We start from the raw sequence: 25,257 nt of genomic DNA on the forward strand, positions 1-25,257 counted from the left end.
GAAATGCTCCTGATATTGCTTGCATTGTTATGATGCATTAAAACATCAGTCAGTCCATTGGGTCCATGCTGATTTCCAGCATTGCAATCCTATTGGCTCCAATTCCTATTGGCTCCATTTCCCATTTCCTTATTTCCTTCTATCTGTGTGATTTAATCTCTCTCACATAACAATCAACTTCCCTTTGACTCTTTTGCTTAGATTAAGGTAATCTAACAGCCATCAATTAACCCACCAGTGCACTTTTGAGATGTGCAAGGAAATTGAAAGGAACCTTTGTGCAAACTCCACATAGACAGCCCCAGAAGTGACGATTGAATCTAAATCACCAGATCTGTGAGGCCACAGCAACAACTATTGCACCCTGTGTTGCCTGAAAGTTTACTGGACTGGTTAGTAAAATGTATTCCATTGTTCAAGGACGGCATGGTTAGTGCAACGCGGTTACAGTGCCAGTGACTGGGGTTCGAATCTGGCGCTGTGTCTGTAAGGAGTTTATATGTTTTCCCCGTGTCTGCATGGGTTTTCCCCAGGGGCTTTAGTTTTCTCTCTCCCTTCAAAATGTACAGGGAGTTGTAGGTCATTTGGGTATAATTGAGCGGCATAGGCTCGTGGGCCGAATGGCCTGTTACCATCCTGAATGTCTAAATAAATTTAAAATTGACAATTTAAATTTATTTGAGAAAAAAAATGAGCATAAAATATAAATCAAAGATACTACTTTAGAACCAGTAATTATGTTAGATGATCAAACTGCAGTTATCACTTTCCTACAAGTAAGCGCCCGATGGAGATGTGGGGGGGCTGGTAGTCATGGTGGGGAGCTGGCTGATGGAGGACCTCAGTTTTCTTCAGGCTGACTTCCAGGCCAAACACTTTGGCAGTTTCCGCAAAGCAGGACGTCAAGCGCTGAAGAGCTGGCTCTGAATGGGCAACTAAAGCGGCATCGTCTGCAAAGAGTAGTTCACGGACAAGTTTCTCTTGTGTCTTGGTGTGAGCTTGCAGGCGCTTCAGATTGAAGAGACTGCCATCCGTGCGGTACCGGATGTAAACAGCGTCTTCATTGTTGGGGTCTTTCATGGCTCGGTTCAGCATCATGCTGAAGAAGATTGAAAAGAGGGTTGGTGCGAGAACACAGCCTTGCTTCACGCCATTGTTAATGGAGAAGGGTTCAGAGAGCTCATTGCTGTATCTGACCCGACCTTGTTGGTTTTCGTGCAGTTGGATAATCATGTTGAGGAACTTTGGGGGACATCCGATGCGCTCTAGTATTTGCCAAAGCCCTTTCCTGCTCACGGTGTCGAAGGCTTTGGTGAGGTCAACAAAGGTGATGTAGAGTCCTTTGTTTTGTTCTCTGCACTTTTCTTGGAGCCATGACTACCAGCCCCCCCCACATCTCTATCGGGCACACAAAACTCAAAACGGTCAACCAGTTTACCTATCTCGGCTGCACCATTTCATCAGATGCAAGGATCGACAATGAGATAGACAATAGACTCGCCAAGGCAAATAGCGCCTTTGGAAGACTACACAAAAGAGTCTGGAAAAACAACCAACTGAAAAACCTCACAAAGATAAGCGTATACAGAGCCGTTGTCATACCAACACTCCTGTTCGGCTCCGAATCATGGGTCCTCTACCGGCATCACCTACGGCTCCTAGAACGCTTCCACCAGCGTTGTCTCCGCTCCATCCTCAACATCCATTGGAGCGCTTTCATCCCTAACGTCGAAGTACTCGAGTTGGCAGAGGTCGACAGCATCGAGTCCACGCTGCTGAAGATCCAGCTGCGCTGGGTGGGTCACGTCTCCAGAATGGAGGACCATTGCCTTCCCAAGATCGTGTTATATGGCGAGCTCTCCACTGGCCACCATGACAGAGGTGCACCAAAGAAAAGGTACAAGGACTGCCTAAAGAAATCTCTTGGTGCCTGCCACATTGACCACCTCCAGTGGGCTGATATCGCCTCAAACCGTGCATCTTGGCACCTCACAGTTTGGCGGGCAGCAACCTCATTTGAAGAAGACCGCAGAGCCCACCTCACTGACAAAAGGCAAAGGAGGAAAAACCCAACACCCAACCCCAACCAACCAATTTTCCCCTGCACCCGCTGCAACCGTGTCTGCCTGTCCCGCATCGGACTTGTCAGCCACAAACGAGCCTGCAGCTGACGTGGACTTTTACCCCCTCCATAAATCTTCGTCCGCGAAGCCAAGCCAAAGAGACATGTAAGCGCACATATCTTAAGTCCATTTTAGAAAGCTGTATGAGATTTCAACTGCCAATGAAGCAATTGCAAGCTTAAAAGCCAATTTTGGAATTTAAGTGTCCAATATTTTGTTCAACACCTTTCAACATTATTCTAATTTTGGGTGAAAAATAATAAACCCCCAAGATTCAGAAGGCCCATCAGCAACTTGTGGTAAATAAATCACTGCCAGTCCACACAGCCTGCTGTTGAAAAGAAACTTGCATAATAATGGATACAACAACTACTTAAAATGTTTACTGGAATACTTTTATTGAACATTAAATTAAATGTAATTATCTGATGGTCAAGCAGATTTTCTGGATTAAAAGTTAGGGCCAATTAACTCCTCTGTTGCAGGAAGGCTATTGGCAGTGGTATCAAAATGAATTTCATGAAATATAATTTCTCTCCTCTTTGGTTAATTTATCTCCATCGGGCACACAAAACTCAAATCGGTCAACCAGTTTACCTATCTCGGCTGCACCATTTCATCGGATGCAAGGATCGACAACGAGATAGACAACAGACTCGCCAAGGCAAATAGCGCCTTTGGAAGACTACACAAAAGAGTCTGGAAAAACAACCAACTGAAAAACTTCACAAAGATTAGCATATACAGAGCCGTTGTCATACCCACACTCCTGTTCGGCTCCAAATCATGGGTCCTTTACCGGCATCACCTATGGCTCCTAGAACGCTTCCACCAGCATTGTCTCCGCTCCATCCTCAACATCCATTGGAGCGCTTTCATCCCTAACGTCGAAGTTCTCGAGATGGCAGAGGTCGACAGCATCGAATCCACGCTGCTGAAGATCCAACTGCGCTGGGTAGGTCATGTCTCCAGAATGGAGGATTATCGCCTTCCCAAGATCGAGTTGACCACTGGCCACCAAGACAGAGGTGCACCAAAGAAGAGGTACAAGGATTGCCTAAAGAAAGCTCTTGGTGCCTGTCACATTGACCATCGCCAGTGGGCTGATATCGCCTCAAACCGTGCATCTTGGCGCCTCAGAGTTCAGCGGGCAGCAACCTCCTTTGAAGAAGACCGCAGAGCCCACCTCACTGTCAAAAGACAAAGGAGGAAAAACCCAACACCCAACCTCAACCAACCAATTTTCCCTTGCAACCGCTGCAACCGTGTCTGCCTGTCCCGCATCGGACTTGTCAGCCACAAATGAGCCTGCAGGTGACGTGGACATTACCCCTCCATAAATCTTCGTCCGCGAAGCCAAGCTAAAGAAGGATAATAAATGCTACTCTGGGGTATGCAATCCATTTGAAAGACGTGTTGGAAAAAATTACAGGCTTTAATAATATTGATATTAAAATCTGTGCAGGAAAGATTACAAAAAGTAATAACAGATGAAAATATACCAGCTTGCTTGCTTCTCTCATCGTAAGACTGAAACAAGAAATCCTCACGGTAGCTTCATTTCTGCAAAAGGACTATAAGGACATTTATTGGCAGGGAAGGTGAGCTTAGGGGGGTCAGGAGGAATGACCGCTCCCCCGAGCACATTTTTTCAAAAGTGGTGCCTTTTTCCACACCCCCCCCACCCAACATGGCTGCCCGACCTCGCTGTTCCGGTCCAACACTGCCAAAAAATCAGTGCGGCCCACCTTTCAACCACTGACTCACCATCTGGTATGTGTCGTGATGCCTTTTTTATGTTCTCACTCCCCCTAATGTTAGAACCTGGTGACGACCCTGGAGAAAGGATTGTATTTTATCGAGTCTTAACAATGGGGCTAATCTGGGACATCCTCTTCCATTGAAAGAAACATACCCCCAATGAAAAGTAGTCACCAAAACTCTCAATCTAATCCCACTGCTCTGTTCAGCCCAATTCTTTGTGTTAGTTCTAAACTATAAACCATTTAAATCTTTTTAACCTTGAATCTTACTCTAATTAGAGATTTTATTAATGCATAAATTTATTAAGCAAAGTGGCCAACATCAAGGTAGAATATTCAGTGGAGGAGTGTTTCTGTGAAAGATTGAAATTTATGGAATTAAAACTATTTAAAAATGATAAAATGTAGGTATCTTTAATGGAAAATTATTGCATAGCAAATATTGGAAAGTTAAGGAGATGAGAAATGCAGAAAAAATTTCATTTATTATTCCTGCAAGACAATTTTTTTAAGTGACAGTTGACAAATTGAAACGACAATTTCACTGGTTCTGCATTCACAGGATTAAAGTAGAGCAAGAATGATAACCCCACCAGCCTTGTTGATTCTTTGCATGTGATTCAGTGTTGACTCCACTGAATTTTCCAAATGGGTCCTTATTGCACACCTTCCATTTGGACTGTTAAAAAAAGAATGCCTTGCAATATATTATCCATATATGGATGTATTTCCACGTCATCTTTATTTCTTGCTTAGTTTCTACCCATGTATTATTAATGGAAAAGGTGCAGTTTTCTTTTTCAGTATTGTTCTATTTACACATTACATTAATTGACAGTTAAATATGACATTCTTGTGGATTTTAGTAATTCAATGTGGTCAATTTTGACTTCACTGCTATGGCAAAAAACAGCCATATTCTATTCTCTGTCACTTTTAGTACCCAGGTTGTTTAATTCCTGGGATTTTCAGTGAAGGAATATCACTGGGTATGATGATGTGTAGGTTATGTGTTGTGCTGTATTCCAGAATAAATCAAATCCAATATAACTTTCAAACCCGCAGCTTCAATGTATTTAATCTTGATTTTATGAGGTGTATCCAATTGTATTCACCCATTATCCATCCCCCTGCTTGTAGCAAAATTGCTGATATTTGCTGCAGTACATTTCCATAGCTGCTTTGCAACTTCCTTCTCATTCCTGAATTACACTATCTGCAAGTAAGTTGTGCCAGTGAATGCTGGTTAGTTTTTTTTAAACTTATTCCATTTCTTATTGCTCTCTGACTCCTGCAATATTCAAGAAGACTCTGGCAGATACTTGACACATTGTTTCTGATCCACTTGCACAGACAGGTATGGAATCTGCTCCCTGCTCCAATCCTCTCTGTCTGTTAGTTACGTATTTATGTTTTTTACAGAAATCCGGTGATATTTCCATCATGAAGACCTGCCAATATGTCGGTTTTGGTCGTTCACACTGAAACGAGCAAATCCTGCAATTTTCTGGGTCAGTGAGCCCTTTTTTACACAGCATGCCAGCATTGCGGGAGCAAAAGAGGTGGGGCTTGTAACTCCACTGCGTCGACGTTTACCATAGGCGTCAGACATATCCTTTAAACCAGAACAAAATGGCAGTAGATCTTGATGTTCACATGGTACTAGCTGTAGGCTAATTTCCTGTGTATCATACATGACCTCATGATGCGCAGATGGGCGCAGAATCCATGCGAGCAACGTATTTGTGCGATTATAAATACACTGGAGGAGAATTTGAAAAGAAGCAGGGTGCAGTTTGAGGCAGAAACATGCATAAACCTTAGACGCCGTAGATGGAGACATTTCCTTCTTGTGAGTCAATTTGTGGTGCTGACGGATAGGAAAATGTGGAGGAGAGGGAAACCACATGGGTCCATGTTCTAGTCTAATATCCTAAACAATTTTGATGAAGATGAGTGGAGGAGTAATTTCCGTATGTCTTGGGACATTTTTGATCTTGTATTGGAACTCATTGAGCCACACCTAAGGTGCAAGACAACAGAATGGTGCAGCCTCAGGAACCTCGGCTTAGACTCACCATTGTTTTGTGGTGGTATGCTACCCCATGTGAATATCGATCCATAAGTTATATTTTTGGTGTCGGTGTGGCCACAGTCTATGTGCTGGTACGCCAAATTTTTGGAGCATTGAAGAGGGCCCTGTTTAAATGTTTTGTTGACCCGCTGAGCGGTGCACGACTCCAAGAGACAATGGACGGATTTGCAGAATGGGGGGGGGGGGTCCTCATGTGTGCTGGTGCCATTGATGGCATACATATTCCTATCAGAGCACCCCTTGAGGACCCACTAGCCTTCAACAATTGGAAAGGCTGGCACTTCATTGTCCTTCAGACTGTTGTAGATCACAAGTGGTAAGGATCATACTCTGAGTGACAATTATTTGTCTTTATCAATTGATGTGTTTCATATGTCAATTTAAACACAGACTTTTTGTTGTTCCATCTTTCAGGTTGGCCTGGTCGCATCCATGATGCTCGAGTTTTAGCCAACTCACCCATACACAGAAAGGCTGAGGATCAAAGTGGGGGGGGGGGTACCTCTTCCAACATGAAATTTGTTAATATACCTCACTGTACAGTGATTCATTCTCAGAGGTGGCATAAAGCACTTATACATCTACATTGCTTTGGCCACAGAAATCCAAAACTTAATGGAGTGGCAATTCCCATGTATCTAATTGGAGACCAAGCCTAATCCTTCATGAAGTTGTTGATAAAGGGGTTCACTAACCACCACGCACTCGATCAACGGCAAAGTAGTTATAACTTCCATTTGAGCTCGGCAAGGATGGTGGTGGAAAATTCTTTCTAACATCTCAAAGGTTGCTGGAGGTGCCTGGCCAAGTGACTTGATATTTGTACCACTTTTGTATCATATGTTGTTGTTCCCTGTTGTGTTCTACACAATATATATGAGATCACAAGGAACACTTCTTGCCAGAGTGGAACACTGATCTACCTGATCTCCCTGCAGAGCCTGATTGGGTTGCTTATTAGGGAGCTTAGCACACAGTCACCAGGAGATCTGTGAGGCAATTCAGTCTCTTCAGTAAGCAGTTAAGCTAGTAAATCACAACTTTTACTAAATGTATATAGTGCACTTGTCAAAGGATAGCATGTAAATGAAAATAAACACTTTTAATTCAATTGCATTTAACTATTTACAACTGTGCAATAAAACCAAACATCAATAACCATTTGCAAAAGTCACATCCTCCAGCAGCTGGAGGAAGGAGGAGAACGAGGATGATTGAAAAGACTCATATGCCTCATTTGAGTTTTGCATGAAGTCATTCTGCGGTGGTGCATGAGAGAAATACTGGCTATGAGGTTGATGAATGTGGCGCTGACGTATGGGAGTTTGTTGCAGAGCAGTGAGAGCTCGATGTTGTTGAGCAGAGGATGACATTAGCATAATCATGTCCCTTATGAGTGAGGCCTGGTTCTGAATTTCCTGTTGGAAAACTTTGAACATTTGTCCAAACCCTGCCATTTCCTCTGTCTGGATACATCTGTCTGCCCCATGTGCTGCCATCTCTTCCTCCTGTGCCTCTGTCCTCATCCACTCATCACTCATCACGGGTCCTCTGCACATCCTGCTGAATACACTCCCTCTCCACATCATCATGGTCCATTGAGTGCAGCATCTCCCTCATTTCCTGGGTCACCACCTGTGCTTTGGAAGGTCTCTGCCTCTTCATTAGCGGCTGGTTCCCTGGAAAGGAATGGAGCACGTTACATGACAAAGACTGCTCTTTATGGACAGACACACTTACAAAACACATGACAAAATTTGTTGATGAGAAAAAATCTTTTTTTACCTGGTTGCTCATGAGGTGCAGGTCCTGTATTATTGGGCTCGATTTCCATGCCACTCGAGACCCCGGAATCAGGACTGTTGCTGGAAGGGGGGGTCGCAGCTGGAACAATTTCAGGGGATGATGGATCCTTCACGTTGCTCCATAGTGCAACTTGGTGTGCTGAATGGCTTGTGCCCTAGATGGCATAGCGCAATTCAAAATACGGCCAGTCCAATCACACCCTGCCGCTTCTGCTGTTCTGGTCATTTACTTGATGGTGCTTGTTACGCAGGCATTTCAGCTTGCTAATGACCTGGGACTTGTCCCGAGCAAAGCCTCTCTCATTTTTTGAGCTACCTGATATAATATTGGTCCATCCCTCACCGTGTCCGTTAAATGGTGGTTTATTTAATTCTCTGCACAGATGGTGAGGACCTGGTGGATCTCAGAATCCCTCCAGTTGTCAGACATCATGGTTGATAGATGGTGATAACTGGCTTTTGGATGCTGAGAACTGACTGACTGTTGGTTTCAAATGTTCAAATCTCACACTGAAACATCATGCACTTTAATGCATTATCAAAACTTATATTACTTACCCGAGTTGGTTCTGGAATACCAGAATTTTACTAGGTCCCTTTGTGGAAAAAAGATGGGACTGGAATGACCCCCCCCCCCTCCCCATTCCGTCTCAGTGTTTTTTTTACATACCAGGCATTCCAGAAAAAAGAAAATGTCCCTGAACATAATGGCAGTGTAAAAAGCATAATTGTGTACTTTAATTGAATAATATGAGCTTGCAATATGATTTTAAACACTGACAAAATAATTTGTGCTAGAATAACTTTTCAATAAATTATTTGTAAAGTCATAATCCAATGTAAATGAGAGAAATAATTTCGACATTAACATTTGAAAAATGGAAAATGTCACATTCATGCAGTTCCTGACATTATCTACTTAACTGAATGTTATATTAATTAATTCACATATTTTACTGTGCACTAATGACTAATTAGAAAAGCAATTAATATTTGGGATAACATTTGTTTTTTTTGTGTTTCTCTAGAAAATGTTGGATGAGTGCCAGGACAGAAGGAGTTGTCAGCTTCTTGTCAATAGTAGAATATTTGGGACAGACCCTTGTCCTGGAACCAGCAAATACCTCATAGTATGGTACAAGTGCCGGCCAAGTGAGTAGCTGACCTTGCACATATTTCAAATTGAATGATGTGTCTGTACATAACTGAAGATTTTGATTGTTTAACCTGCAATGTAAGTAAACCAAGAGAGAAATTTCATTCTTATTACTTTTTCTTAAGGTCCATCTGCTAATAGCAAAAAATTTATATTGGTGTCAGTTATGAAGAAAAATTTATTTATTTTATAGAATTCCAGCATGACTTTCCTGCTCTAATGTACTTTTCCACCCACTAAAGATATTACTGTATATGTTTACTCAATTATTTTGTTCAGGTGACCTTCCAAATTCAAGAACATATAAAAAAATATCCCTGTGCACTTCAAGATAATCCCTGCATTGCATATCAATATCCCACCATTGGCTATATACTACTTTATCTTGTTTTCTCTTTACTAGTAAATTAAAAATGTGTGGCAGCGCACTCTCTCATGGCGAACCGGCCCTGCGTGTAATGCCACGTGGTGGGGTAGTCATGGGAAGATGGTGCCGTCGGGGGTTCTTCTGACTCAAACCTCCCACTCAGCACGTGCCTCGGGCAGCGATTATGATGTCACCACGCACGTGGTGACTGAGCCAGTGCTGCCCTTAAAGGGGCGTGTGCTAATTTCAAATAAAACAGTTGTTAACGACCCTCAACGTGGTGGCTGTGCTTCCTTCAGCTGCACATAGCACCACAAATGCATAATTTTAGTTTACTTGGGTTAAAATGGAGATATTTTAGAGGCGCTATAGATAGACTACAACTCCCAAAAGTCTAGCGAACCGGCACGGGACATCATAATGTTATGCGCATAGTTCAGTGTTTTAAAAGAATACGCAGTGACTTGAGTAAAGGAGTTCTGATTTACCAACAACTGTGTGTGTCATTATTTTGCATTTATAAGCCACCACTGCTTTTTTTAGTGGCTACAATTGGTGACCCCGACGCGTCCAAAATGAGCTTTGCTGTTAAGCTATCGCCCTTCTGGACGATACTGCAGCTGTTGCTGTTAAGCTATCGCCCTTCTGGACATCAGAACCAGAGCTGTGATTTTGACAGACTGAGGCACAATTTCACCTCAGGAAGATCGAGGTGGACGTGACTTGCTATTATCACCTCATCAGTGTCTTGGACCAAGCCACTGCTAAGCGAGTCAGTGAAGTTCTGCAAGATCCACTGGAGCCTGGAGAGCGCAAGTATGACACTCTAAAAGCACTCCTGCTGCGAATTTACAGCATGTCCCACAGAGAGAAGGCCGCCAGACTGCTACACGTGGAGGATTTTGGTGACCGTGCTCCACTGAACTAATGGATGACATGCTGTACCTGGCATCCGACCAATGGCCAGATATTTTATTTGAATAGCTCTTCCTGGAGAGGATGCCAGAAGACATTAGACATTATTGCAGTGTTCTTTTTAAGACTCCAGGGCAGTAGCTGCTGAGGCAGCTGTGACTGAAAAAAAGAACACACCAAAAGTTCTTCGGACAATGTCACTGCATCACAGCTGTCCACACCAGCACCTCTGTTGTTGACACTACTTCCCATGCCAACACTCTGAACACCAGCTCGTATAATGAGGGTGTAGTGTACGTCGAAAGAATCAAAGGCTTGTTGATCCAAACCAAGGCTTTTATTAACTAGAAGACTGGAGCGTATCTCATGTAGGTCGACCAGTCCAGAATGATTTGGGTCGAGGTAGGAGCAACCCTTTAAGACCTGCCAGTAGGTGTGGCTATGCTCTCAGCCAATCACAACCATCCTATACTACAATATATACATATACATATTGGTGATGGAATCTGTACTATCACATTCACCCCTTCTTTGAGAACTGACCCTGGGGTGAATGGAGGGCTGTAAAAATAAAATAAAATTGGGGGGGGAAGAAGAGACTGGTGGGAGGTTAGGGGCTGTAATGGTTGGGGGGCCTGATCGTCCGGCATGACCGCTGTGGTGCTGGGATTGGGGTCACTGGAGTCGTGTCACTGGCAGGCTCGTTGGGTGCAGCCACCTCCTCACTCAATTCCCCAACGGCGTTGTCGACAGGCTGGCCTGAGTTGGTGGGGTGGTGCTGATCCCTCTGTTCAAACACGTGACCTAGGCGAGAAGGATTGGAGGAGGTTGGGTTGGGAGCAATGCCGGGTCCAATCCAGCTTGGGCTAGGTCCCTTAACGAGACTGTGTCCTCCCGCTCATCTGGGTGCTCAATGTATGCATAATGCGGGTTCGCATAGAGCAGCATCACTCGGTCAACCAAAGGATTGTTCTTTGATTACCGGACGTGGCATCGCAGGTGGACAGGTCCGGGAACCATGAGCCACGCCGGCGTGGTTGTTCCCGATTCGGATTTCCTTGGGAAAGAAAACATCCTTTTATGGGGAGTGGCATTGGTCACGGTGCATAGGAAGGAGCGGATGGAGTGTAGGGCGCTAGTGAGCATATCCTCCCAGTGAGTAGTGGGGAGGCTTTTGGACCGGAGGGAAAGCGTAACCGCTTTCCAGAGAGTGGCATTCTCTTTTTTGACCTGTCCATTACCGCGTGGATTATAGCTGGTGGTCCTGCTCGAAGCAATACCACACTCCAGGAGGGACTGCCGCAGCTCAGCGCTCATAAACGAGGACCCCCGGTCACTGTGGATGTAACTGGGGTACCCGAAGATGCTGTGTAAGGCTTCTATGACTGAAGAGGTGGTCATGTCCGAGCAGGGCACAGCGAACGAGAAGCGAGAATACTCATTGAATACTCTTACAGTGGTAAGAATGTAGGTATTACGGTTGGTCGATGGTAGGGGCCCCTTGAAGTCCATGCTGAGACATTCAAATGGCCGGGTGGCTTTGATGGCGTGGGTGTTCTCTGGATGGAAGTGGGGCTTGCACTCAGCACACACCGGGCAGGCTTGGGTCATGGAGCAAATCTCCTCGACCGTGTGGGGCAGGTTGTGAGCCTTAACGAAGTGCGTGAACCTAGTGACCCCTGAATGACAGAGCTCCTCGTGGATTCTCTGCAGCCTGTCCAGTTGTATGTTGGTGCAAGTCCCCCTGGATAGCATGTCTGGCGGGTCGTTGAGCTTACCAGGCCGGTACAGTGTGTCATAATTGAAGGTGGAGAGTTCGATTCTCCACCTAGCGATCTTGTCGTTCTTGATCTTACCTCATTGGGTGCTGCTAAACATGAACGAGTCTGCACATTGGTCAGTCAGCAGCGTAAAGCGCTTGCCAGTGGTCTCCACAACGTACTGCTTTGACTATGGCCTGGGCCTCCTTCTTGACAGAGGAGTGTCGGCTCTCAGGGCCCTGGAGGGTCCTGGAGAAAAAGGCTACCGGCCTGGTTCAAAGTGGCCGCCAGTGCAAAATCGGATGCATCGCTCTCTACTTGGAATGGAATGGACTCGTCGATGGCGTGTAGCGTTGCAGCGGCGATGTCCGATTTGATGCGTTTGAAGGCCGCTCTGGCCTCAGTTGACAGGGGCAAGAAGGTGATCTTGATAAGTGGCCATGCCTTGTCGGCATAGTGTGGAACCCATTGGGCGTTGTACAAAAAGAAACCCAGGCAGCGTTTGAGTGCCTTTTGGGTGTTGGGGGGGGGGGGGTGGCAAGTCCATGAGGGGACGCATGCATTCAGGGTCCATCATTACCACCCCATTCTGCACCATGCAACCTAGAATTGCGAGCCGAGTGGTCTGGAAGAAATACTTGTTAAAAATGTAGGTTAAGTTCAGCCGAATCGCAGTCTGAAAAAATTTCGCAAGGTTGGCATCATGATCCTTCGTGTCATGGCCGGAGGTGATGACGTTGTCCAGATACGGGAAAGTAGCTGTTAGCCCCTCTGGTCTACCATCCAGTCCATTTCCTGCTGGAAAACTGCGACACCATTCGTGACCCCAAAGGGTACCTTGAGGAATTGATACAGTCGCTTGTTCACTTCGAAGGCCGTGAAAAGTCGGTCTTCTCGGCGGATCGGGAGCTGGTGATAGGCCGAACGTAAGTCAATGGTGGAGAACACACGGTATTGGGCGATTGGATTCACCACATCCGTGATCTGTTGGAGGGGATACACATCCAGAAGCGTGAAGCGGTTGACTATCTGGCTGTAGTCAACCACAATCCGTGGCTTCTCCCAGTTTTTAACAACCACCACCTGGGCCCTCCAGGGACTTGAGATGGGTTCGATAATGTCCTTGTCCAGCTGTCTGCGCACCTCGCTTGTGATGAATTTCCTGTCTTCATACCTATACTGCCGGCTTTTGGGTGAGGTTTGCGAAGAGTGCTGGAGGAGTGACCCGGAGGGTGGAGAAGCAACAAGTGGGGGTGTCGGGGCACGGGGGCAGGTGGCTTGGGCTGTCGCTGGCAGGCCGCCTCCGGGGTGGAGTGGTTACACAGAGAGGGGGTCGTGGGGCCCCCCCCATAGTGCAGGGAAACAGTTTGGAACCGGCACTGAAAATCCAGTCCCAGCAATACGGGTGCGCACAGTTAAGGGAGGACTAACAGTTTAAAATTGGTAAATGTGATGCCCTGGACTCTCAGGGTCACCATGCAATACTCCTTTACCCCAGTGGAGTGTGATCTGGTCACCAATGAAATCTTCTGGTCAGTGGGGAGAATGACCAGTCCACAACGGTGGGCCAGGTCTGGATGGATAAAACTCTCAGTTGACCCCGAGTCAAATAAGCAATTAGTATGGTGTCCATGCACTTTAATCAGTTCCATTCCTTTTGTGAGGGGATGGGGCAGTCCTGGTCCTGGGTCACTTATGCAGCAACCTGTGCTGGGGACTGTTGAGTCTTGCGTGATGACGTCATGCAGCATTGGGCCTGAAGTGCACGATGACACAGAAGCAGTTGGGCTGGAGCTGTTAGCATCGAGTAGCTGGGGCTTCTGCCTGCGGCCTGCTGGGGGCGTCAGCCAGCCAATGATAAGTGCTGGGGTTCGCTCCTTGCAGTTGGCGGTGGGGTGGTCAGTCGGGCAGTCGTTGGCAGTAGCGGTGGTGGGAACCGGGTCAGTAGCGGTGGTGGGTACCAGGTTGGCAGCGTCAGTGGCAGCAGTAGCAGGGGCAGCGGCAGAGGGTACCTGGTCGGCAGCATAATTGGCGGCAATAGCAGTGGCAGCCGGTCCCTGGTCGGCATCAGCGGAAATTGTAGCGGCGGCAGCTGTTCTCAGGTTGGTGGCAGCGGTAGCTGAGGTCGGGGCCTGGGCCTGGGTGGTTGTTGCTCCATGTGGGAGGTCCAAGCAGGCCAACATCATTTTGGCTAGGGTGGAGTGTACCTTCTGCACCCGGCGCCTGCCCTGTGACGTCAGGCGCTGCCGTGTGATGGAGCCCTTGTCCCCATTGGACGAGAGCACTGGAGAAGAGATGAATGGGAGGGTGACAGTTGGGCCTCACACGAGGCACTGTGTTTGATGGTGGCCATTTTGAAGTGACGGACTACAGCAAAGTGGCCATTTTTAAGGCACTTCTGGCATCTGGCTCTCCTTGCCGGACACTGGGACCTGCTGTGCTTGTCCCTTCCACAAAAGTAGCACTTCGGGGTCGCGTCAGGCAGTGTAGTGGCAGCCGACAGGCCGTCAGTGGGCCATGGGGTAGTAGGGTTGAGGGAGGGTATCCTACTCACTTCATAGCGTGGAGTCCAGCCCTGAGAGTAAGCATCCATACTTAAGACCGCTGCCTCCATTGTCTCTGCGATCCGGGTCACGTCCTCTAGGTTTTCTCTCCATGCTCTAGCAGGTGTTGCCTCACCTCATTCGATCGGACCCCGGCCACATAAGCATCCCGAATGAGATCGTCGGTGGTCTCAGCAGCAGTTCTGTCTGTGCAGACACAGGCTCTGCCAAGTGCCCTTAGTGCTTGGAGATAAGCTCTACAGGACTCACTGGACAGTTGTCTCCTGGTCGCTAGTTTGTACCGGGCGTAGACCCTATTTACCGGTTACTTGTAGAGTCCTTTCAGCACCTTCATGGCTGCGGCATAAGTGGCTACGTCCTGGATGCTCTCATAGACTCTCGGGGACACCAAAGACATCAATACTAGTAGTCTATGGCCGTCTTCCACCACGGCAGGGTCAGAGATAAGCTTCAAAACACCTCACCCAGTGCTTAAAGTCATTTGGAGCTGTAGTCGACTGCGGGTCGATGTTGAGGCATTCTGGTCGCAGCATACGCTCCATCACTTGAAAACTTTCTTGTTAATAAAATTGTAGTGCACATCGAAAGAATCAAAAGCTTGCTGATCCAAACCAAGGCTTTTATTAACTAGAAGACTGGAGCGTATCACATGTAGGTCGACCAGTCCAGAATTATCTGGGTCTGGCTAGGAGCAACCCTTTAAGACCTGCCAGTGGGCGTGGCTATGCTCTCAGCCAATCACAACCATCCTATACTACAATATATACATATACAGATTGGTAATGGAATCCGTACTATCACAGAGGCAACATCTCAAGTCAGGCTAACAACCTGTCAACACTTCCATCTGGTATTTTACCACTGGCATTGGGGTGTCAATGCACATCGGTGCCTGCCACCCTGTGTGTTCTCAGGAAATGCCCTGGCCAACCGTTGTTAATGGCTGTGACGAATGGCCAAAAATCTATGACCCTTCTATATGTTTGGGATCAGCTATTCCAACATAAATTTTTGGTTATCACAGGATCAGAGGTTAGTGTTTTTCCACCAACCAGTTTCAATACATGTTATTCTACCTCTAACCTCCAATTCACAGCAGGTCAATAGTTCTAACATATGGCACCAAAAAAATGAATGTTCAGTTCAAGGGTAACATTTACCCATGGCCTTTTATTATAACGGCAGTGCCACGACTGCTACTCGAGGCCAATTTCTTTCAAGCTCATTCAACCGTGGTGGATTTAAAATGTCATTGCATGGTGGATAGTACTACCTTTCAAACTATTTACCTGGCAGAATCGCATTTTCCTGTGCTATGCCTTCAAGCCCTGCGTAAGACTGTTGATAAGTTCTCCAGACTTGTAGAAGTTTCCCAAAATTACAACTCTGCAGTTTTCAACTTCCACCACAAAACATGGAGTAACTCACTATATTTCTACCAAATGTCCTCCCATTCATGCTTGCCTCCGGAGAAACTGCAATCCACAAAATGGAAGAGCTGGGGATAATTCACAGGTCCGACAGCCCATGGGGGTTTCCATTACATTTAGTCCAAAAACGCACTAGAGGGTGGAGACCTTGTGGAGATTATAGACAGCTCAATGATGCCACTATACCGGATCACTACCCTATTCCCCATATTCAAGATTTTTCAATAAATCTGTATGGGGTGAAAAATCTTTTCAAAAGTGGACTTGGTGCACAGATATCACCAGTGTCAGTGGAACCAGACAACATACCAAAAATGACAATAGTTACCCCTTTCAGATTGTTCAAATTTTTACGTATGCCTTTTGGGTTAAAATTGCAGCTAAGATCTTTCAGTGAGTTATGGATGCAGTAGGGCATGGCATAGCCAACGTCTTCATTTATCTTTGTGACATATTAGTCACCAGCAAAAATAAAGAAGAGCTCTTTAGATATCAGCGAGAATTTACACTTACTATCAATCCAGATAAATGTGTTTTCAGACAACAATCCGTAGAATTCCTGGGGTGTACAATCACCAACAAGGCCATGGTTCCGCTGCCTTCCAAGATCGATGCCATTACTGAATATTCCAGACCAACCACTGTCAAAGGTCTGCAAGAGTTCTTGAGTATGGTTAATTTTTATCATTGATTCCTTCCAGCAGCAGCTCTCGTTATGAAGCCTCTGTTCAATCTACTGTCTGGTCAGGTCAAATTTATTCAGTGGACAGATGAAAATTGAAATACTTTCATAAAGACAAAATAATTATTAGCTCAAGCAACCATGCTCAGTTATCCACCACCACCCTTTCAACAGACGCATCTGATGTGACCATAGGGGGTGCCCTGCAGCAGTTTGTCGATGGACAATGGAAGCCATTGGGATTCTTTAGCCTCCACCTCCGTGAGGCAGAGGAAAAAATACAGCACCTTTGATAAAGACTCCTAGCCATATATTTGTCCATCTGCCACTTCCATTACTTTTTGGAAGGCAGACACTTCACCATGTTCACAGACCATAAATCATTGACCTTCGCATTTTCGAAGGTGTCGGAGCCCTGGTCAGCTTGACAACAGCAGCAGTTATCCTTCATTTCAGTATTCTCTATCAGAATAATGCACATTTCTGGAAAAGTCAATGTAATGGCTGATGCACTTTCCTGCTCAGTTGTACTCGAGGTATCAGCTATGGACTACAATATTGACTACACAGCTCTCGCTGCTGTCCAAACACAAGATGGTGAGATGAAGTCATATCACACCTTGATAACCAACCTGCAATGGAAGGATGTGCAAATCAATGCTGGCAGCAAGCTCTTCTTTTGCGACGTGTCAACAAGACATTCATGGCCAATGGTTCCAGCATCGTGGCGACGTTGCATTTTTGATTCTGTCCATGGCCTTTGTCATCCATCCATCAGATCAATCGTTCATCTGATTTCAGACAGATTTGCTTGACACAGTCTGAAGAAAGATATCATGCAAATGCCCAGATCTTTTGTAGCTTGTCAATAAGTCAAAATCCATTGGCATATGAAAGCACTGCTACAACCTTTCCCACCAGTAACTCACCACTTCATCCATGTCCATGTGGACATTGTGGGACCAATACCAGTTTCATGAGGTTACTGCTATCTTTTCATAGTGATTGATAGGTTTACGAGATGGCCTGAGGCAGTTCCCATGGCAGATGCTTCTACGGACTCTTGTGCACAAACATTCCTTAATGCTTGGGTGGCTCGCTTTGGCCTAACGGTGCACACCACTTCTGACAGAGGACCTCAATTTACATCTACATTATGGACGGCCTTATCTCTGTGGCTTGGCTCTAGGCTTCATCATACAAGCGCCTATCACTCGCAGTTCAATAGAATGGTCGAACGTTTCCATAGTCACCTTAAATCAGATTTAATGGCCTTTTTGGACGGTCTCAACTGGGCAGATGAATAACCATGGATGTTGCTCAGCATTAGGACAACTCCAAAAGAGGATCTCCAAACTTCATCTGTGGAGCTTGTATATGGCATGCCTTTTGTGGTCCCATGAAAATTTGCTCCACATAGATCCAGTAAGGATGAAGATCCCCAAGAGCTGCTGAGCAACTAAGGGATACCGTAGGCAAATGATCCCCTGTACCACCATCATCACATGGCAAACATGTTTCTTTTGTACCACACAAACTGAAGGACTGTGAATACATGTTTGTACATAGAGGAGCACATGGACAGCCCTTGCAGGTGCCATACAAGGGACCATGCAGGGTGATTAGATGAACAAAGTCAACCTGCATCTTGGACATTGCTGGCAGCCTCCGTCATTCACAATTGACAGGCTCAAACCTGCCTAGATTGACAAAACTGCCCCTATTCAACAGCCAGCTGTCCAATGCAGGGGCTGACCTGCCAGAAAACTACTAGATGATGGTGCTGACTCTGGGGAGATGGGGTGTGTAGCGGTGCTATAGATAGACTACAACTCCTTGAAGTCTAGTTAACCGGCATGGGATATCATAACATAATAACATGGTCCAGGGTTTTAAAAGAATACATGCGTGACTCGAGTAAAGGAGTTCTAATTTACCTGCAACTGTGTGTGTCATTATTTCACGTTCATCAGCCACCTCTGCATTTTCAGTGGCTACAATATGAATCTAGATGTCCAATAAAGAATGGGTCAAATTATATGATTTGAAGATTTGGCAACTGGAAATATATTTTTGGAGATTTGCAACCATTGCTTAATAACATGTCTATGTGGCCCAGCCAAATCCTCATTGATTATGATAACAGAATTAAAAAATGAATTCAATGATGTCAGATTATTATTCAAACTTTCTACCTGGGTTCTGTTGCTCATCCCATCTGTTGTCAGTTGCAGTGGACAAAGAAAATTTATTTGTCTTGGAAATTTTTTTGTTTCTGATGGACAATGTTGTAAATGCTGCATTTTCAAAATGTTGTAACAGGATGGAAAATGGGTCGGTACCGCATTGAGAAGGTTAAATTGAAAACTTGATTTCTGAGCTGTTGCAGTTATATGAGATAATTTCATGGTTTCTACTGGTGCAACAAATTTGGGTCACAGCGAAAACATAACAATGGAGCGTGACAGCAGGAAATTCACGATTAAAAAAAAAATGCCTTGGGAAAAGATAACATAACTGGCAAAAGAAATAACAGAATAAAAAATTGAGCCTAAATTGGGATAAAGGAAAATTCATTTCTATTTCATTGTTTGTATGGATTTTGATTCAGTACAGATGTTTCTCAGTTTAATCTACATGGATTGCTCATGCATAGTTTTGGAAGGTAGATCAAATTGACATTTATGCCAAAGACTTGCATATTGCTTTGAGTTATTATTAAAAAAAAATATGCAGGAGTAAACTCAGCATTAGTAGAACAAGGAATGTTGACATTTTGGGTTGTGACTCTTCATCAAGACTGAGTTCCTCTCAGCAGAATGTTTCTTTGTTTTAGGTTCCAACATAGTCAGTTTCTTTTTATCTCCACTTTGAGTCACTATGAATTTTATGGAATTACAAAGAACTGTATCTTGCCAGCTATTCTGAGCAGAACTGCTGACATTCAGTAATTTAAGATGCATTAAGTTTCAGACATTACCATATGTACTGTCTCAACACTCCGGTGTGTAATTGGATCATTGATTTTCTCACTTCCAGACCACAATCAGTGAGGATTAGTAAGAACATCTCCTCGATAATCTCCATCCGTACCAGAGCACCACAAAGTTGCATAAATATTCCCCTGCTCTACTCACTTTACACCTATAACTGTACAGCTTGACACGACAACAACACCATCTACAAATTCACTGACAATACCACGGAAATTGTATAAAAAGGGGCAATGAGTCTGCATACAGGAAGGAGATTGAAAAGTTGGCTGAATGGTGCACTAACCACAACCACTCAATGGCACGAAAACCAAGGAGCCAATTGTTGACTTCAGAAAGGGAAAACCAGAAGTATACAATCCAGTGATCATTGTGGGATAAGAGGTGGAGAGGGTGAGCAAATTTAAATTCTTGGGAGTCACTATCTTGGATGATGTTTCCTGGACCTAACATACTAATGACATAATGAAGAAAGCACATCAGTGTCCCCACTTCCTCAGGAGTTTGTGAAAGTTGGTATGATATGGAAAATCCGGGCAAATTTCCACGGATGTATGGTGGAACATGTGCTGCCTGGCTGCATCATGGTCTGGTATGGACACACTAATACCCCTGAGTGTAAAGCTCTGCAAATGATTGTGGTCACAGCCTAGGATGTTACAAGCAAAACTCTCCCCACCTTCGAGAACATCTACAGGAAGTGCTGCTGTCGGAGAGAAGCAGCAATCATCAAGGATCCGTACCACCCAACACACATTCTTTTCTCACTGTTACCATCAGGAAAGAAATATAGGTTGCACACAACTTGCACCACCAGGTTTAGGAACAGCTGTTACCCCTCCACCATCAGACTCAACAATAAACTCAATCAGGGACTTGTTTAAGGACTCTTAATTTTGCACTTTATTAATTTCCTTCCCTCTCTGTATGGCTCAGTCAGTTTATTTGCATGTGTACAGATTATTTTGCACAACCAGTAAGTGGTAATTCTGTCTCGTCTGCAAGAAAGGGAATCTCAGTACGTAATCTGACAATAAATCTGTAATCTGAAATGTGAGGATCAATTTATGGATTCAGGAAGCCAGATCTTTCAATTCAATTCATTGCAGATCTCCAGTTGATGCTGGGGAATCCCCAGCTTCATGTATGGATTTTCTGGAAGTATGCAATACTTGGAGCAATTCCATACAAAGATGGAGAAATTAAATCTGGAGTTCATCAAGAAGAATGTATTGATATCTTGTATTGGTCTAGAAGTGATTACAAAGGTATTGGTGGGATTGCACCAGGGATAGGTTTAGAAGAGAGGATTAAAAACTTAAAAATTGAAATATTGTTTGAGGCAGAGCCAATTTAGATTTGCAGGTACAGCAAGTATAGCTGAATTGGATGCTATGGTCTGGAGCTTTGGAGTTTGAGATGATACAATAAAAACACAAAATGCTGGAAGCCTTTAGCTGGCTAGGCAGCATCTGTGGAAACAAATAATTTGTGTTTTGGTTTCTGGATCCATTGCCACAATGAGGAAGAGAAAAAAGAAAAGTTTTGGCATCAAAGTGTTAAGGAGGTGGATGAGTGGAATGAAGGGAATATCCCTGAGACGATGAGACTGGATAACTTAATGTGGAAGTTTTTAAAAAATCTGCTGAGATCAGATTAAGCCACTTTGAGAATGCACATGGAAGGATAGGGTTCATGTCTAACCGGCCAGACTATACAAATAAAGGAGAGAGAAAAAAACAAGGCAAAATGATAGCAGACAAAAATGACTGCTGTTGACACCAACAGAAAGAAAGACTAAGTTATCTAAAATGGGAAAATTCATGATTGAGTCTTGCAGGTTACAGTTTGCTCAGCTTATCAAACTTGCATTGCACCTCATATTTACAGTGTATGAGGTCATAGAGTGGGAATAGAATGGTGAATTAAAATGGCAGGCAACTGGAAAGCTGGTGAGAGTCCTGCAGGCTGATCACAGGTGCTGCCCAGCACTGCCACGATATTTACATTTAAAAATAGTTGAGGCCACATCAACTATTTTCTGGAAGTATGCAATACTTCGAGCAATTCCATACAAAGATGGAGAAATTAAATCTGGAGTTCATCAAGAAGGATGTATGGATATCTTGTATAGGTCTAGAAATTATTGTTCTTTGTTGAGACCTTCATCCTCCTGAAGACCACATGCAATATACTAGATTGGAAAAGGTGTATGTCAAACACTGCTTCACCTAGAAAGTCTGATTGAGCTTTGGATGATGGGAAAGGAAGATGTGGAAGGACTTCTGTGGTCGGATTAGGGATTGTCATGCACCCCTTGGGATTGTCATGCACCCCTTTTGTTTGTACTCTCATTCAGGCTGAGCACTGGCACACTTCAGGGTTATGAGCTCAGCCCACTACTATTAGAACCATACAACACTACAGTACAGCCATTCAGCCCTTCTAGCCTGTGCCAAAACATCATTCTGATAGTCCCACTGACCTGCACCCATTCCAATACACTCCATACCTCTGCCATCCATGTATCTATCCAATTTATTCTTAAAACTTAAGAGTGAGTCCGCATTTATGTTGCTAACTCATGACTGAACTGATGGATTCAGTTCCAACAGAATCATAAAGTTTGCGGATGACACAGGTCCTCATCAGCAACAATAATGAGTAACACTACAGAGAAGAAGGTTAAACAGCTCATAAAATGGTGCAAGATTAACAACCTGAGTCTCAATGTGGACAAGACAAAGGAGATGATATGGAATTCAGTAGGATGAAGGTTGACCATTTTCTATTACATATCAACTGTTCTGATGTGGAGAGAATGAAGAGCACAGTTTCTTTGCTTGCATTGAAGAGACAACCTATCTTGGTCTCACAACACTTCCTTGTTAGTCAGGAAGGTGAAGCAGCGCGTACACTTCCTAAGGAGATTGAGGAAAACAAGGCTACCAACCCCAACCTTGGCAACCCTTTACAAGAGCACAATTAAGAGTGTCCTGTCTGCTGCATCATTATGTGATATGATAGCTGCAAAGGATAAGGCTGCAAGTCTATACAGAAGATCATTAAAACAGCTGAGATGATCACTGGGCTTTCCCTTTCATCTCGAGATGACATTTGCTGGGAGTGTTGTCTAAATGGGGTCCAGGGATTATATCAGAACCTTTCCATCCAGCGCACAGTATCTACAACCCATTACCATTGAGAAGAAGGCACAGGAGCATCAAAATCAGGACAGCTAGGCTTGGGGATAGCTTTTTCCCACAGGCTGTGAGACTGATGAACAGAATCCTGTATCTGTGAAAATCATCTCAAATATTTATTTCGATTATTTATGTGATTATTACGTACTGTGTATTGTGTGTTTTTGTGTATGCACCATGGTCTAGAGAGATGCTGTTTCATCATGTTATATGTATGCAATCTGATGATAATAAACTTGAACCTGAACAATTCTGAAGGGTCCCAGACCTAAAATGTCAACTGCTTCTCTTTCCACAGATGCTGCCTGATCCATTGAGTGTTTCCATATTTCCTGTTCTTATTTCATATTTCCAGAGTTTGAGATGATTAAAAATTTACAAACAATAGAATGAAAGAGGCTGGAAGAGTTAAAATATGATTGGTTCAGATGCAGGTGAGAGAATGATGGAGTCAGCAATGTTTCAGAGGTAGAAACGGATTGTCTTTGTGATGACACAGATGTACAGTATTTGTCTCAATAGGGTGATCAACATTATTACATAGTGCAGGACCATAGAATAACCTGGGAATGGAAATTTCAGATGCTGATATGGAATGCTAATTTTCCCAGGGAAGTAATCACAACCATGGGACTTAAAAGGAGAGATATTATCACTTGGTTTATCCTAATACCCTGTAATGTGTGGTGACTCAGATGAGTAGGTATGGCTGAAGGCTTGAATTAAAACTGACGTTGTCCAGTTCTCTGTGCTCACCTGATGCTGGCTTAGTTTCTCAGTATGTGAAGTGCCCAGTCGATGTACTAAAACCATACCTAAAGCATATCCAGAACTTGAGCCCAAGTGGCTGAATCAACGTCTTAATGGTTTGGCACCAGAGTCCAGAATGGGCTTTGCAACTGGGATACAGAACAGGTTCCAAACCCTGCTCCAGATCCAGAGGTGTTGTACCAGTGACACAAGTAACTGCATTTTGAGAAGTGCTTTCAAATGGCTATGGCTGGCTTGGTGGTCTATGAGATTCTTTGAGTAAGTGAGCCTGCCATAGCTTCTCTTCCAATTTGGTATTATTAGACACAGGAACAGGCACATGGATGTGAATAATGATTCTGAGGTAAAGGTAAAGTGCTTTTTGGGGAATAGGAAGATTCCTAACTTGGGGATATGGCAAATGTGAATGACAAGATTTAGGGGGGGGGGGGGGAGAATCTGAATTACTTTTTGGATTTAGCTCTGAATGTAACCACACAAACCTTGAAGACTTCAATGTGGTGAGATTTCAGGAATGGGTAAGTGGCAGATCCTGTGTTATATTTTCTCACTGCTCTTACATTAAATCAATGTCTAAAGATGGTAGTGAAGCTACAGAAACCCTGCTCCGGACAGTTGCCAAGGGGAATAACGTTGGCTAGTGATGTGGGCCAATGCTCTTGGCTTCTATTTGCTTCATAGTAAACATTCTGGAATTAGGTTTTACAACAGAATGAATGCAGAAAATCAGAATTTATTTTGTACGGTTCTAGAGTAATTTAACTGCTCTTGCATTTTCTGCCTTGCTCAATTAAGCCATGTATCCTGTAGATTAATTTAGCATCTTAACCTTTATGCATTTGCCAGATTAACCATTTGACAGAACATTAATCAAAAATTATGGGGGTGGAGCTTCACCAATTAAAAAAATAATTTAGACATACTGCACAGTAACAGGCCCTTCCAGCCCATAAGCCTGCGCCGCCCAATTACACCCAATTGACCTACAACTCCTGGTACATTTTGAACAGTGGGAGGAAATCAGAGCAGCAGAGGAAACCCATGCAGATGCAGGGAGAACATACAAACTCCTTACTGACAGGATTCAATCCCCAATCACTGGCACTGCAACGGAGTTGCACTAAGAGCGACACTAATCATGCCGCCTTTCTTTTTGATGTGCGTGCAGACATCAGTATGGAGAATATTATGTTAAGTTGTGGATGCCTCTCAATTTTATATACTGGTCTCGTGTCCTCTGAATGGATCATCCAAGTATCCAGGCTCTTAGTTTAGAGTTTAACATATACCTTAAAAAACTTTGAATTAATTCATGTTATCTGATCATCATTGCTGGTCCTCATTTCCTTCCTTCTGACAAATGATTGTGCATCCAATTTGTTATAATTGTCAGGTGACTTCAGTTTAAAAAAAAAAGCATATATTGTCAAAGCAGAAGAATGGTCTGTGAGGTACCCCTTCCTTCCAAAAATGAAAAAAAAATCTAATCATTTCGGTAGACTGAGCAATTCTTCCCGTTGGTGCTACCAGACCCACTGAGTCCCTCCAGTTTATTATTTGTCCAAGATTTCAGTTCTTGTGTGTTGTCTAACACAGCAATTGAGTTTGACTGAGGAGGTCATGAAAAATT

The 25,257-nt window shown here is 44.3% G+C and overlaps 1 protein-coding gene across 1 annotated transcript in view; it reads left to right on the forward strand.

Annotated features, from left to right (window-relative positions):
- LOC138736749 (protein eva-1 homolog C) overlaps positions 1-25,257 on the forward strand; it is a 336,320-nt gene that overhangs the window by 114,200 nt on the left and 196,863 nt on the right. The window contains exon 3 of the mRNA XM_069886753.1: positions 8,815-8,938. Coding sequence (XP_069742854.1) covers positions 8,815-8,938 — 124 coding nt within the window. The remainder of the gene's footprint in view (positions 1-8,814; positions 8,939-25,257) is intronic.

The sequence above is a fragment of the Narcine bancroftii genome, chromosome 6, assembly GCF_036971445.1.
Source record: "Narcine bancroftii isolate sNarBan1 chromosome 6, sNarBan1.hap1, whole genome shotgun sequence".
NCBI lineage: Eukaryota > Metazoa > Chordata > Chondrichthyes > Torpediniformes > Narcinidae > Narcine > Narcine bancroftii.